The 14,541-nt window shown below is 37.9% G+C and overlaps 1 protein-coding gene across 1 annotated transcript in view; it reads left to right on the forward strand.

Annotated features, from left to right (window-relative positions):
- Nucleotides 1-13,663, forward strand: part of HTR1F (5-hydroxytryptamine receptor 1F) — a 91,726-nt gene extending 78,063 nt beyond the window's left edge. The window contains exon 2 of the mRNA XM_045863626.3: nucleotides 12,221-13,663. Coding sequence (XP_045719582.1) covers nucleotides 12,276-13,376 — 1,101 coding nt within the window. The 5' untranslated portion in view covers nucleotides 12,221-12,275 and the 3' untranslated portion in view covers nucleotides 13,377-13,663. The remainder of the gene's footprint in view (nucleotides 1-12,220) is intronic.
- The last annotated feature ends 878 nt before the right edge of the window (nucleotides 13,664-14,541 follow it).

Consider the following 14,541-nt stretch of genomic DNA (forward strand, 5'->3'; position numbering starts at 1 on the left):
TCAGCTCAGGTCATGGTCTCAGGATCGTGGGATCGAGTCCCACTCTGGGCTCCATGCTCAGCGGGAGTCTGCTTTAGATTCTCTCTCTCCCTCTCCCTCTGCCCCTCCCCTGCCCCCATTCACTCTCTCTCTCTCTTTCTGTCACTCTCTCTAAATAATTTTTTTAAAAGAAAATTTTAAAAATATTCTTCATATCTAGCATATAGCCAAAACTCAATTTTTTTTTTTAAGATTTTATTTATTTGACAGAGAGAGACACAGCGAGAGAGGGAACACAAGCAGAGGGAGTGGGAGAGGGAGAAGCAGCCTTCCCGCCGAGCAGGGAGCCCGATGCGGGGCTCAATCCCAGGACCCCGGAATCATGACCTGAGCTGAAGGCAGATGCTTAATGACTGAGCCACCCAGGCGCCCCATCAAAACTCAATTTTTTAGTAACCTTCCAGTAAAGGTACAGAATTTCCAGATTCTTTGCCTAGTTCCTGGTGATAAACACTTACATAAGACATATCATATCCAGTGTCATTAGGGAGTGAACTATTTGCCTTCCTGAATACTCAAGAATAAGTAATGTCAGGCAAGGAGGAGAGAAAGATCATGAACATATTCTTTCAAAATTTGATCTCTAGCTTGCTAACCTATTACTTGTTTTCCATTTTAACTCAAATATTAGAAGAGTACATCATTTCTCACTCATGGTAATTGCATATCGTTTCCTCCCACTGCCACCTTTATGTGGAATTAGAAAATTTGGCATTACACAATGATGGTACTACAGATACTATAAAATGAAGACTGAAGTAAAAATAAAAATATTGTCATACTTTTTCCCTGTTAGATACATTTAATGCTTTCACTAATGCTTACTACAGAGAACAAATGTAAATACTGAGTTTATTAGGGGCCAGGACCTAAGGGATTTATATTTAATCTTTAACCACACTTTAAAAGATTTGACTCTTATTATCTTCATTTCACCGAAGAAAGCGAGTCTTTGAAAGTTGAAATGACTTTTTGAGCTCATATGAGTAAGTGGGGACACAAACTTTAGATGAAGATTTGCTTAACTCTAGCACTGAGGTTTTTATTCGCAATATGTGGTAGGCTCTTAATAAACTGAAGCCCCAATTTCAGGAATATGCATCAGTTCTTACTGCCTTCACAGCCCCACTCCTTCCATATCCTCCATCCCTCCTCTGCTCATACACATACACACATTTAGCTTCTTCCCCACTAGGTTTCAGCAACAAATAAAGGAAGTAGTATAAAATACAGAGTTTGTGCATGTGTATTTGCTTCCTTTTCCATAAACAGGTGCTTTTATAGATGGTTTCACAGTTCATTGAATGTAGTGCAGTTTTCCTTAAGATTTTTCATTGTTGCAATTTAATTGTTTTCCCATTTTTAGCAGACTGCTTGGCAAGTGTCTCTTGAAAACAATAACCAGAATCATTCATACAATGAAATATGTGAATATGTAAATTTTATTTAAAATCAGAATTGCTCTCTTCCTTCTAAATATTTTTTTTTTAAAGATTCTATTTATTTATTTGACAGAGAGAGAGACACAGCGAGAGAGGGAACACAAGCAGGGGGAGTAGAAGAGGGAGAAGCAGGCTCCCCGCAGAGCAGGGAGCCCGATGCTGGGCTCAATCCCAGGACTCTGGGATCAAGACCTGAGCCAAAGGCAGACGCTTAACGACTGAGCCACCCAAGCGCCCCTCTTCCTTCTAAATATTTTTAAGATTCAGTTAAAGTTGGTTAATGCTTCAATGGTTAAAACTGCTTTCACTGGGGCGCCCAGGTGGTTCAGATGGTTAAGTGTCTGCCTTCAGCTCAGGTCATGATCCCCAGGTCCTGAGATGGAGCCCCACATTGGGCTCCCTGTCTCAGCAGGGAGCCTGCTTCTCCCTCTTCCTCTGCCCCTCCCCACTGCTCCTACTCTTTCTCTCTCTCTGTATCTCTGTCTCACATGAATAAATAAAAAATTCTTAAAAAAAAAAAAAAACATAGGGCGCCTGGGTGGCTCAGTCATTAAGCATCTGCCTTCGACTCAGGTCATGATCCCAGGGTCCCAGGATCGAGCCCTGCATCGGGCTCCCTGCTCGGCGGGAAGCCTGCTTCTCCCTCTCCTACTCCCCCCTGCTTGTGTTCCCTCTCTTGCTGTGTCTCTCTGTCAAGTAAATAAAATCTTTTTAAAAAACTGCTTTCATTAGCAGTCTTAATGAAAATATTGCTTAATATTTTCAGTATTCAGTTACAGCTGCTTTGGTTATTAATTTCCAACAATCACCTAGCAGTGTATCTGCTTGTATTAGCCTGGGACTGGTCAGGGAAACAGAGTCACTCAAAATATTCCTTGAATGTTAATTAATTAATGAAGACACATTAATTAAATAATTAATGAAGGAATTTATGTTAATGTGGAACACCAGGATGGGGGAAAGGCCAGAAAAGTCAAAATTTCATTCAACCCAGTTGTTGCCTAAAGTCAAAGGAGACACTGAAGCACCTTAGCCTAAAGCCCCTAAGTAGGTAGTTCTCAAAGACTTTCTTGGAAACTGTTGTGGTTCTCAAAAAATCTGAGAAAATTCCCAACAACTATTTCCAAGAGCATACAGAAGCTGCTGTCAATGTTTGACCATGCATCTGGCTGAGACCACATTCAGAGAGTCATCAACCATCCTTCTCTTCTACCTCCTAAGCCTTGTGGGAATTCCTCTCACTATCAAACCCTATAGCCAGATTTAAAGAAGCAGATTCTGGGAAATGTAGTTCCCTACTCCTCCTTACATTGCAGGTATTGAGAGCTCATAGTGATGCCAAAATGACAACAAACATTAGAGCACAGTCCATCCTTGTAAACTCAGCATCAATACACATGACATTGGCATTGGAACAAGGTAGTATACTGAAAAAACAGTGAGAAGACTATTAGTGCATGAACTTTTATGGGGGCTAGAAAGGAGGTGATGAAATCATCTTAGAGACTAGAAAAAGGGCAGCCCATGTTTTATTGTAGCAAAATAATTGGTAAAAATGTGGCCTCCAGTAACTTGAAAGATAAAATGTGCTTGATGAACTTATGGATCTGGCCAAGAGGATTTCTAGGCAAAATGTGTAAAGTGCCAACTGACAGTTTTTTAGCTGTATGTAATAAGGTGTGGAAAGAAAGAGCAATTAGAGTTTGCAAGCAAAATTTAGAAGAAATATATAAGAGCCAGGACTTGTCAAGATAGGAAAACAAACTTATTTTGTGGTATTTCATATCACTGATCTGTCTAGATAGCAAAAGATTCTCAAAATAAAAATAGTCTTAGGATGAAGAATAGATCAAGGATATGGTTTTATTAAGACTTCAGAAAGGTTTAAAGGAGTGCCTAGTAGAGTCCTCAGCTAGGCAAAAAAGGCTTCTGAGAATCTTAAGGATGTTGTCCCACAGCCCTAATACTCCAGGCAAAGTAAAGAAAAGTCTGTCTTGTAAAACTATGCATGTGGCATTTTGTGGCCTGTCATGACTTCCAATCAGATTCATGGGGAAACAAAGTTTTTAAGAGAATTTTACTTACTTTAGGCCAAAGGGGAAAGACATAGTTCAAAATGAAAAGCTATTCTATAGGCAGAAAGCAGGCTGTGAAGTCTACTTAGCTGTAAATCCAGACTATTTCTCATGGAAAGACAGGACCTCTCTGAGAGCAGAGTGAAGAGCCCAGAGAAGGGATTCAAGAGCCACAGTGGATTAGAGAATTAAATTAACAAGCAGAAGTGGATCTAATGAGGGTACATTTCTAACCCTCAGAATAGAGCATTCTGACAGCATTTGCCTGAGTAGATTTAAATCAGTGGCTGTTATGTGTCTCCATTTCCTCATCTTTTTGAGGGTGTGTGTGTGTATGTGTGTCTGTGTGTGTGTGTGTATTTTAAGTTGATAACAACTTAAATTTGAACACATTCCAAAACTTTATATTTCTGCTCCTTCCCATGTTTTATATTTTTTTTCCCATGTTTTATATTTTTGAAGTCACACTTTACATCTTTTGTTTTTTTCCCTTCACTAATTATATTTTAGTTAATTTTCCTAATTTTGTCTTTTAACCTTCACAATAGCTTTATAAGTTATTAACCCACTGCCTTTACTATATATTTACCATTTCCAGTGAGATTTTTACTTTCATGTATTTTCTTATTATTAATTACTGCTATTTCTTTTCAGCTTAAAGAAGTTCCTTTAATATTTCTTATAAAGTTGGTTTACCAGTGATTAGCTTTTGCTTGTCTGGAAAACTTTATCTCTCCTTTAATTCTAAATGATAGTCTTACTGGGTAGAATATTCCCGGTTGGAAGTTTTTTCCTTTTAGAACTTTGAATATGTCATGCCACTCCTTTCTGGCCTGCAAAGTTTCTGCTGAGAAATCTTCTGTTAGCTTTATAGGGGTTTCCTTTGTGTAAACAATTTGTTTTTCTCTTGCTACTTTTAAGATTCTCTCTTTATCTTCAACTTGTGACATTTTAACTATTATAATGTGTCTTGGTGTGGTTTCTCTCTTTGGGTTCATCTTATTTGGAACTTTCTGGGCTTTCTGGACCTGGATGTCTGTTTCCTTCTATAGGTTAGGGAAGTTTTCAGCCATAATTTCTTTAAATAAGTTTTCTGCCCCTTTCTCTCTCTCTTCTCCTTCTGGGTCCCCTATAATGCAAATTTTATTCCACTTGATGTTGTCCCATAGGTCCCTTAAGTTATCTTCATTTTAAGAAATTGTTTGTTTTTGTTTTGCTGCTCTGTCTGGGTGAGTCCCACTGCTTTGTCTTCCAGCTCACTGATCTGTTCTGCTTCATCTAATCTGCTATTGAACCCCTCTAGTATATTTTTCAGTTCAGTTATTGTATTCTTCAGATCTGTGATTTCTGTTTGATATTTTCTTATATTTTCTATCTCTGAAGTTTTCACTGTGCTCATCCATTTTTCTCCCAAGTTCAGTGAACATCTTTATGACCATTACTTTGAATTCTTTACCAGGTAGATTACTTATCTTCTTATCATTAAGGACTTTTTCTGAGGTTTTGTCTTCTTCTTTCATTTGGAAAATATTTGTTTCCTCATTTTGCTTGACTCTCTGTGTTTGCTTCTATGTATTAGGTGAAACAGCTCTCTCTCTCTCTTTCTCTCTCATTCTTTATACTTGTGTAGGTAATGATCCTTCTTGTTCAACCTAGCTTTTGGTTGTCTCTCAAACCTTTGTGATTGTCTAAACCACCTGATTTATTCTTGATACGCCCTAGTTGTGGAGGGTATACCAAGACCTGTCAGTGATCCAAAGGGAGGAATCTCATTTAGCACCTAGTTTCAGCCCGATTGGAAGTCAGACCCTGAGGCAACACCTTTTAAAGTATGCAAATATATACAGTCATGTGGGGCCACAATCAAAATCCCTGCTAACCTCTGGTTGAGGAGATCTGGAGGTATCCCATAGGTGACAGTTCCAAAAATTGGGACTCCAGATGAGTGTAAATAAAGCTCCTTTCTGGGAGATCTCATCAAGCTATAGGGAAGCTGGGGTGCACAAGGATAATTTCTCCCTGCTTATATTTTGGAAACACCTCCTTAGCTTCTAGTTGTATGGGAAACCTGAAGCCTGTCCCTCAGGCTGATGTTCCAGGCTAAGAAAACTGACCTTTTTCATAGGAAGTCTCAGGTTGTATTTCAGTATGCTGTCTGTGTAGTGCCCTGAGGGGGTGGCCTCCAAGACTGTCTTCTGGTTGTTACATTCCTGGGAGCTCAGGAACTCCAGCCCCCTCAACCACCAGGGCCAGGCAATTAAAGGGTGTCCTCTGTGTGGATTGCATGTGCCTGCTGGCTTTAGCTAGAAAGTTAAAGTGCAGGGGGTGGGGCACTCTGGCAGGCTTCAGGATGGCAGCAGGGAAGTCTTGACTGCAGGCACCCACAGGCTTCAGGAATACAATGGGAAAGAGCCTTGTCTGTATGTGTGCTGACTTTAAGTCGAGAGCAGGAGAATGCTGTGACCCATGCTCACCAGCCCCATTTAGGACGGGGCTGGGATGTTACAACCACTCACTGCTCACTGACATTAGCTGGGGAACTGGAGAACACTACAACCACTCATGCTCACCCGACCCAGCCAGGGAACAGGGAAGTGCTACAACCATCTGGGCTCTCCAGCGTCCACAAGGCAGTGTGATAGTGCTGCAACCACTCACCCCTGCCTGTCTTAGCCAGATAGCAGAAGGGTGTGATGTCCAAGCTCCCTACCTGTGAAGGGTGGGTGAAATGTGCCAAGATGGTGAAATGTGCAAAAATGGTGTCTACCAGTGCCTCTGTCTCTAGGGAGAGTTTCAACTGCCCTGGGCCCCTCCAGCAGATGCTTTTAGATTAGCAAATGAATCCCCTTTACATACAGTCTAGGCACTTTTCAAATTGCTATTTTCTCATTGGGTCTCAGGGCAAGTGAGACCACACCGGAGTCCTTTCAAAGGGAAATCTCAGTTTTATATAACACTTTGGGTCCCTTAGATGTCTAAGCCAGATGTTTTGGAGACTTATCTCTCCAGTGCAGATTCCAGGGGTTAGGTGCCTAATGTGGGGCACCAACACATTGCTCCTCCAGGAGAAGAACCAGACTGGTGAGATCCCATCCTATTGTGTATCGCTACACCACAGATGGGGTTTTTGGTGAGACCATATCTCTGCTTCTTCTACCTCTCTGGATATGGTCTTTAAATCCTTTGCTGTGGAGAAGCAGTTCATCTAATTTTCAGATCTTTTTCAGAGGGAAATGATCCATATGTAGCTGTAGATTTGGTGTGTCCATGGGAAGAGGTGAATTCAGGATCTTTATGCAGCCATCTTGCAAAAGTCCACATCTTGTGTTTTTATGCCTCTGCCTTTGCTCATACTTTCCCCTCTACCTGGAAAGTCTTTCACTGTTTCACCATGGTATGATTAATTCATCAATTTTTCTAGGGTACTAAACACACTCTCTGATACCCTTATTGCATTGTATTATTGTATTATATGTTTGGCTGTTTTGTTAATGTGCTAGATTCATAAAAATAAGAACAATGTGTTGTTTTGCTGTTTTGTTTTGTTCAGGGGTATGTTTGCGCGTTTGTTTTTTGCCATTCTTTTATACCTAGCAGATTAATCAGCACATAAATAGCACTCAGTAAATATTTCTTAAAGGAATAAATGGGGGCAAAGAAATATAATAAAAACACAAAGGAAGTCTCTGAATTAGAAAGGCAGTAAAAAAAAAATTGAAAACACTATGAACACATTTCTATTACAATTTACATATTTTGACATAGTCACTATTTTAAACATCCCCATAAAGAAATAAGCAGTTCATTCTACTGGATATTTGCCTACACTTGAAAACACTTCTTACTCTATAACAAAATCTTTCCTACAAAAGTTGGAAAGTAACTACAAAAAAAGTAGTTACTTTGCAGATCTCATGACTATAACAGAGTCATTAAGTAAAATAAGAAATTTTTCATTGACAGGAAAATGGTGATTAAGGGAATGGGTTTGTTCTACCAATTATTTGTTATGCTATCATCGTAGAGAAGTTTATTGAACTTTGGTAACTCAGTTTTCTTACCTATGAAATGAGAAACAATAATTGCACCTACCTCAGGGTGCCTGGGTGGCACAATCAGTTGAGACTCCAACTCTTGGTTTTGGCTCAGGTCTGATCTCAGGGTCATGAGACTGAGCCCCACACCAGGCTCTGCGCTCAGCAGGAAGTCTGCTTGAAGATTCTCTCCCTCACCCTCTTTCCCTCCCCCTCTTGCTCTCTAAAATAAATAAATCTTTAAAAAAATAATTCCTCCTATTTCATAGATTAGCAGTGAGGATTAAATGAATTAACATATGGAAAACACTTAGCACAGTCCCTGCAGAAACACTCAGAAAGGATAAATATTATTATTATTCTAATTGAAGCAGCCAACCTGTAGGTTCTCAAGAGGTTTGACAGAACTGAATTTTATTTTCTTATCTTTACAATGTTATTATTAAAACTATTTTTGTATGACACCCCTCCCCAATGTTATTTACAATATAAAGTAAACCAAACTATGCCTCTATGAACTTATAGTTTAATTTGAATGAAATATATCTGGACATTAAGATCAAACTGACAGCTGAACATAAATCAGCATTAAAAAAAAAAAACAACTGTGTAAATAGAGGAGTAAATGCATCGTGTGGCTAGATCAATAAATTGGCAAATATTCATGCTGAGTAAAGCCTGGGTTTCCCCCAGGCTTTTCTATTTGTTATTATCAAGAAGGCTACATACAATTGATGGGACTACAGGCTCTGCTTAACAAGTAATCCTGACTATTTCCCAGTGAAGACATTCAAAATATAGAATGCAATCTATGTTCTAGGAGTAGGAGAATAATGTGTGACATAGTCTATGTCCAGTAACCCAGAGGTGGTCCCTAGCACTGTAAGGACTCACAGTGGGAACTTAAGATGTAAAGGAATAGGAAAGAATCTGATTGGAGGTCATGTATGAATTAATGAAGGTAGATGGTTTACTGAAATTCTAATTATAAGTGGCAAGGAAAATAAAACAAAAAGAAACCCAATTGAGATTGCTTACATTTGTTTTCCTATTTTCTTTGTTTTTGATAAAAAACAACTATCAGAAGATTAGTTTTCTAAATTTAATAATGGTAAGATTTCTTAAAAACCACAAATTTGTATGACACATTTTGATTTTTCCCTTAGCATTAACTACAATTTTACTGAACTTAATTTAAATGCTACAATATGATTCTTAGAGGATTCAGTTGAATTATCAAATAATTCACCTGCTAATTTCAAGCTGGTCCATTTACTGACAGAATTCATTTTTATTATGAAAACACACATAACTATTTCCAAACAGTTCCTCTTGTTCAATATTCTATTCAAAATGTAATTTCAGAATTACCTCTTAAAGAGACTTTTATGTCAAAACTGTTTATCAGGCAAATTAAAGTGGAAAGTTATTTTTGCTTATAATATGGAAAATGTCATCACTTTTAAATCAACAGCATAACACTAAATAAACACTAGATAAATTCCCATAATGCTAAATAATAAATTAATTAATTAAACACTAGACACTGTTGGAAAGAATTAACCGATCAGGAAAATATTTAGTTTTTTAACTGAATATTTGGTACAAGTTTAATAATGAGAGGATGGGGGAAAATTAGAAAGAAGGTAGAAATTAATTAATCTACCATGTTTCTAATATGTCTAATTGGCTTGGAGTAAGCATTTCACCTGTGACTATTGACTGCCTAAACATATTTCCAGGGTAAACAGCTATAAAGACTGTGAGGTCCACTGATATTGAAAGCACATAGCAAGGATTTTCATGACAATCCTGATGGTACAGATGATCACACCATTATACCTCAGGCCCTGTGATCCAGTATGGATTTAGGAAATATGGTCATATGACCTAACTCTCACTACAGGCTGAAAGGAGTGGAAATAATGTTGGGGGAGGGGAATAACAGTCCTAGAGCTGGAGGTCCAAGAGCTGTACTGCAAAAAAGACAGCAATAAAAATAGTCACAGAGAGGCTCCTGGGTGGCTCAGATGGTTGGGCGTCTGCCTTCAGCTCGGGTCATGGTCTCCAGGTCCTGGGATAGAGCACATCAAGCTCCTGGCTCAGTGGAGAGCCTGCCTCTCCCTCTCCCTCTTCCTCTCCCCCTGTTGTGCTCTGTCTCCCTCTCTCTCTCTCAAATGAATAAATAAAATCTTAAAAAAAAAAAATAGTCACAGAAATATCAGAAGAAAAGCTAGAGTGAGATCATCTATTTAGAAAACTCCAAGAAATAAGAATATGAGAAAGAGAGATGCTGAGAAAGTCGTACACAGAAATGTAAGAGCTGCTCTCAATTGAGAGGAATTCACAGACGCTATAGCAGGAAAAGGATTAGACAGACAGCTGAGTAACAGCCATGTTGGGTTCTCCCCAGAAACCTACTCCCTGGACTAACAGCAGCAGCAACACCTGGGACCTTGTTAGAAATGCAGGTGTGAAGGCCCCAGCACAGTTTTACTGAATCTCTAAAGGGTGGGACCCAGTAATCTGTGTTTTAACAGTCCTCCTGCTGGTTCTGAGGCCAACTAAAGCAGAGAACCGCAGGTTTAGAATATCTAAGGAAACTTTAGCTTCCATTCTTTATCTGGAGCTACCTTAGTTGCCCTTTATAAATGGGCAAGTGCTGATATAAAAAATATAGATATATAACTCCTTCTCAACTACACACAGGACAACTACTCATTTTCTGGGTAGAAGGTATTCAAATTTCTTGTGCCACTCAATTCGCTTAGGAGCAAGCCATCAGCACCTGCCTTCAATGAATATCAGAAAATAAAAATTAAATTTAGTCCTGGTAGGGCGCCTGGGTGGCTCAGTTGGTTGAGCGACTGCCTTTGGCTCAGGTCATGATCCTGGAGTCCCTGGATCGAGTCCCGCATCGGGCTCCCTGCTTGGCAGGGAGTCTGCTTCTCCCTCTGACCCTAACCCCTCTCATGTGCTCTCTCTCATTCTCTCTCTCTCAAAATAAATAAATTAAAAAAAAAATCTAAAAAAAAAAAAAATTTAGTCCTGGTAACCAAACACAAGTAGAATACTAGATATGCTGTACCTCAAGGTTATATTATACACACACACACACACACTTCATAGGAAGCACTTAATATGATAATATTAAGTATTTTAAAGTATTGTTTTATCAGTTCCAACAAATGAAACATAACCACTTTAAAATAAAAATAATTTAAGGAATATGGAGGTACAATAATAAAGCTTCAGATCTCTGTCTTCTCTCTGTCTTTTCCTAAGATATAGGTAGCTGCAAAAGTGAATTATTAAACTTATTATTATTAAATATTATTTAAAAAGAGGGGTGCCTGGGTGGCTCAGTCAGTTAAGTGTCTGCCTTTGGCTCAGGTCATGATCCCAGGGTGCTAGGATCAAGTCCCACATCAGGCTCCCTGCTCACCGGAGAGTCTGCTTCTCCCTCTCCCTCTGCCACTCCCCCTGCTTGTGCTTGCTCTCTTTCTGTCAAATAAATAAATAAAATCATAAAAAAAGAAAAAAATTATTAAAAAAGAGAGAACCTTCAGAGGGGAGGGGGTGGGGGAAGGGTAGCCCGGTGATGGGTATTAAGGAGAGCACATGTTTTAATGAGCACTGGGTGTTATATGCAAATAATGAATCATTGAACACTACATCAAAATAATAATAATAAAATAAATTTTAAAATTTTTAAAAAATAAAAAAGAGAGAAGGGCTGATGCAAAAAATAAATAAATACATCTTATAACGTTACATGGTCCTTACGATGGTGACTTGTAAAGAAGAATAATTTCCATTTCAGAGTGAGTGCCATTATAAGCTCTCCATGCTGGCAAGTTCACCTTGTTAAGTGAGTTACTTGGTCATATATGTCACTGTATTAATGGGCAGTGTTTTATGGCTATTTGACTCCAACTAATTTTTATTTCATCTTTTTAAACCAAATTAACTACTTATATCCACAAAGACTACTAAACACTCTGACATTTTCCTAATTTCATAAAATGATCAAGAATGCTAGGGTTATACTAAAAATATTTTTTGTTTATTTCCCTTTTTATAATCTTTATATCCTGACATGAAATACATTAAAAATTCCTTTAGTCTCCATGAGCCCAATGATAACGTCCTCAATGTAACTTGAAATTAGGTACGAAATTGTTTATGATTTTGAATACTGCCTTTAATATATTTTCTTACATTACATTATATAATGTATGTGTATATATATATATATATTAATGGCATGTGCTACTAAACTTTTTCTCCATAGATGAAGGGAAAAACATAGCTAGGATTAATACAGTTTTTAAGTGCAATTCTATAATGGTAGAGATTTTACTAAGTAGTAGGTTAAGTTTACTCATAAAAGTTGTTTTATTTGAGCTGTATTTTAAGAAATGTTTTGAAAGTTATTTGTTACTGTTCTCATCAGAATTTTTTAATTAAATGAAAAGAAAAAGAAAATCTATAATCTAAACTCCCATTTTTTTAGTCCATAGAATATTCTGGGAAAACATACACATATACTTTTTAAAAATTTATTCTGAAAGGGAGAGAACAATTTTTGAAGACTTCTCTGAACTGATTTTCTCCTCTTTTGTTACAGGTATCCATTTTTTCAGCTCTATTAATCTTTTAAAACAAACCAAAAAAAAAAAAAAATGGATTTCTTAAACTCATCTGATCAAAACTTGACCTCAGAAGAACTGTTAAACAGAATGCCATCCAAAATTCTGGTGTCCCTCATTCTCTCTGGGCTGGCCCTGCTGACGACGACCATCAACTCCCTTGTGATTGCTGCAATTATTGTGACCCGGAAGCTGCACCACCCAGCCAACTATTTAATTTGCTCCCTTGCAGTCACAGATTTTCTTGTAGCTGTCCTGGTGATGCCTTTCAGCATTGTGTATATTGTGAGAGAGAGCTGGATTATGGGGCAAGTGGTCTGTGACATCTGGCTGAGCATTGACATCACGTGCTGCACGTGTTCCATCTTACATCTCTCTGCTATAGCTTTGGATCGGTATCGGGCAATCACAGATGCTGTGGAGTACTCCAGGAAAAGGACTCCCAAGCATGCTGGCATTATGATTACAATTGTTTGGATTATATCTATTTTTATCTCTATGCCTCCTTTATTCTGGAGGCACCAAGGAACTAGCCGAGATGATGAGTGCATCATCAAACACGACCACATTGTTTCCACTATTTACTCAACGTTTGGAGCTTTCTACATCCCATTGACATTGATTTTGATCCTCTACTACAAAATATATAAAGCAGCAAAAACGTTATACCACAAGAGACAAGCAAGTAGGATTGCCAAGGAGGAGGTGAACGGCCAAGTCCTTTTGGGGAGTGGTGAGAAAAGCACTAGACTAGTCTCCACACCCTACATGCTAGAAAAATCTTTATCTGATCCATCAACAGACTTTGAGAAAATTCATAGCACAGTGAAAAGCCCCAGGTCTGAATTCAAGCATGAGAAATCTTGGAGAAGGCAAAAGATCTCAGGCACAAGAGAACGCAAAGCAGCCACTACCCTGGGATTAATCTTGGGTGCATTTGTAATATGTTGGCTGCCTTTCTTTGTTAAAGAATTAGTTGTTAATGTCTGTGAAAAGTGTAAAATTTCTGAAGAAATGTCAAATTTTTTGACATGGCTTGGCTATCTCAATTCCCTTATAAATCCACTGATTTATACAATCTTTAATGAAGACTTCAAGAAAGCATTCCAAAAGCTTGTACGATGCCGATGTTAAAGAAAGGTTATCATTAAAAGGTTGGGGATTTCTTGAGGGGAAGTAACTAAATGGATGCTGAATAATGAAACATTTAAACTTTTAGAAGGAAATAAATTAAAACTGCTAAAATTATAAGAATATAATTTATATTTTAATAGCAACATGACTATAAACTTATTGAGTAAAAGATGTTTCTTTTGACCATCATTCTAGAGTACTCAAATGAGAAGATTTATTGTTTATAAGCAATACTTTGCCTATGCAATGTCCCTAACAGGCTAACTGGAAATATATATTATAATTAGTATTATTAATAACAGTGATTTTCCAGGTTTATGGCTTATAATAATTATAGGAGAGTGTTCAATTAACAACATCTGTAATTTCTATATAATCCTATGGTTTTATTATATGATTCTGTTATTTTATAGGAAAGATAATTCACCACAAAGCACACATTTCTCCTACTTAACTATTCCTGTCCTTCTTCATCTTATCCTGGGAAAAACGGGAGGGGGGAGGAACAAACAAGGACTCCTGGGGTTCCTGGCTGGCTCAGTCGGGAGGGCATGTGACTCTTGATGTCAGGGTTGTGAGTTTGAGCCCCATGTTGGGTATAGTGATTACTTAAAAATAAAATCTTTATACAAAACAAAACAAACAAACAAAAACAAGGACTCCTAATATGACTGGAGGAAATGTCAAAGTCAGAGATTGATACTGTCTTTGTATTTAGATAGCAAAGAGTAATCATAAAGTGAGTTAGGCACTGCCAAATAATCCTGAATACAGAACTTGTACACATTTGACATATTCTTTTTTTTCAAAACAAATTCCTAGAATAATATTTTCTTAACCATGTATTACCAACATTTGAAATCAAAACCTTAGTCTAGTGACAGTAATTCAAGAGAGGTGCAGGGAAGGTGTTCTAATTGTCCCATGTTTATTTAGGAATCCAATTTAAGGCACTAAGTACCCTAGGTTACTCACCATAGTCATTATATTCCTAATGTCTTTCTTATATAAAATAGATTTCGTTTCTGTTAATGTTAACAAGTTCAGTTGCTAACTAAAATTTCAGTGGTACTTGGCACTTCAGCAGCTCCATGCCTTCAATTTAAACATTATATCCCTTTTATTAGAGGGAATGTGACAGGAATTCTTAGAACTTTCCACTGAC

This window comes from Mirounga angustirostris, unplaced genomic scaffold (genome assembly GCF_029215605.1).
Source record: "Mirounga angustirostris isolate CCGP_5_RB_7025 unplaced genomic scaffold, mMirAng1.0.hap1 SCAF_1, whole genome shotgun sequence".
NCBI lineage: Eukaryota > Metazoa > Chordata > Mammalia > Carnivora > Phocidae > Mirounga > Mirounga angustirostris.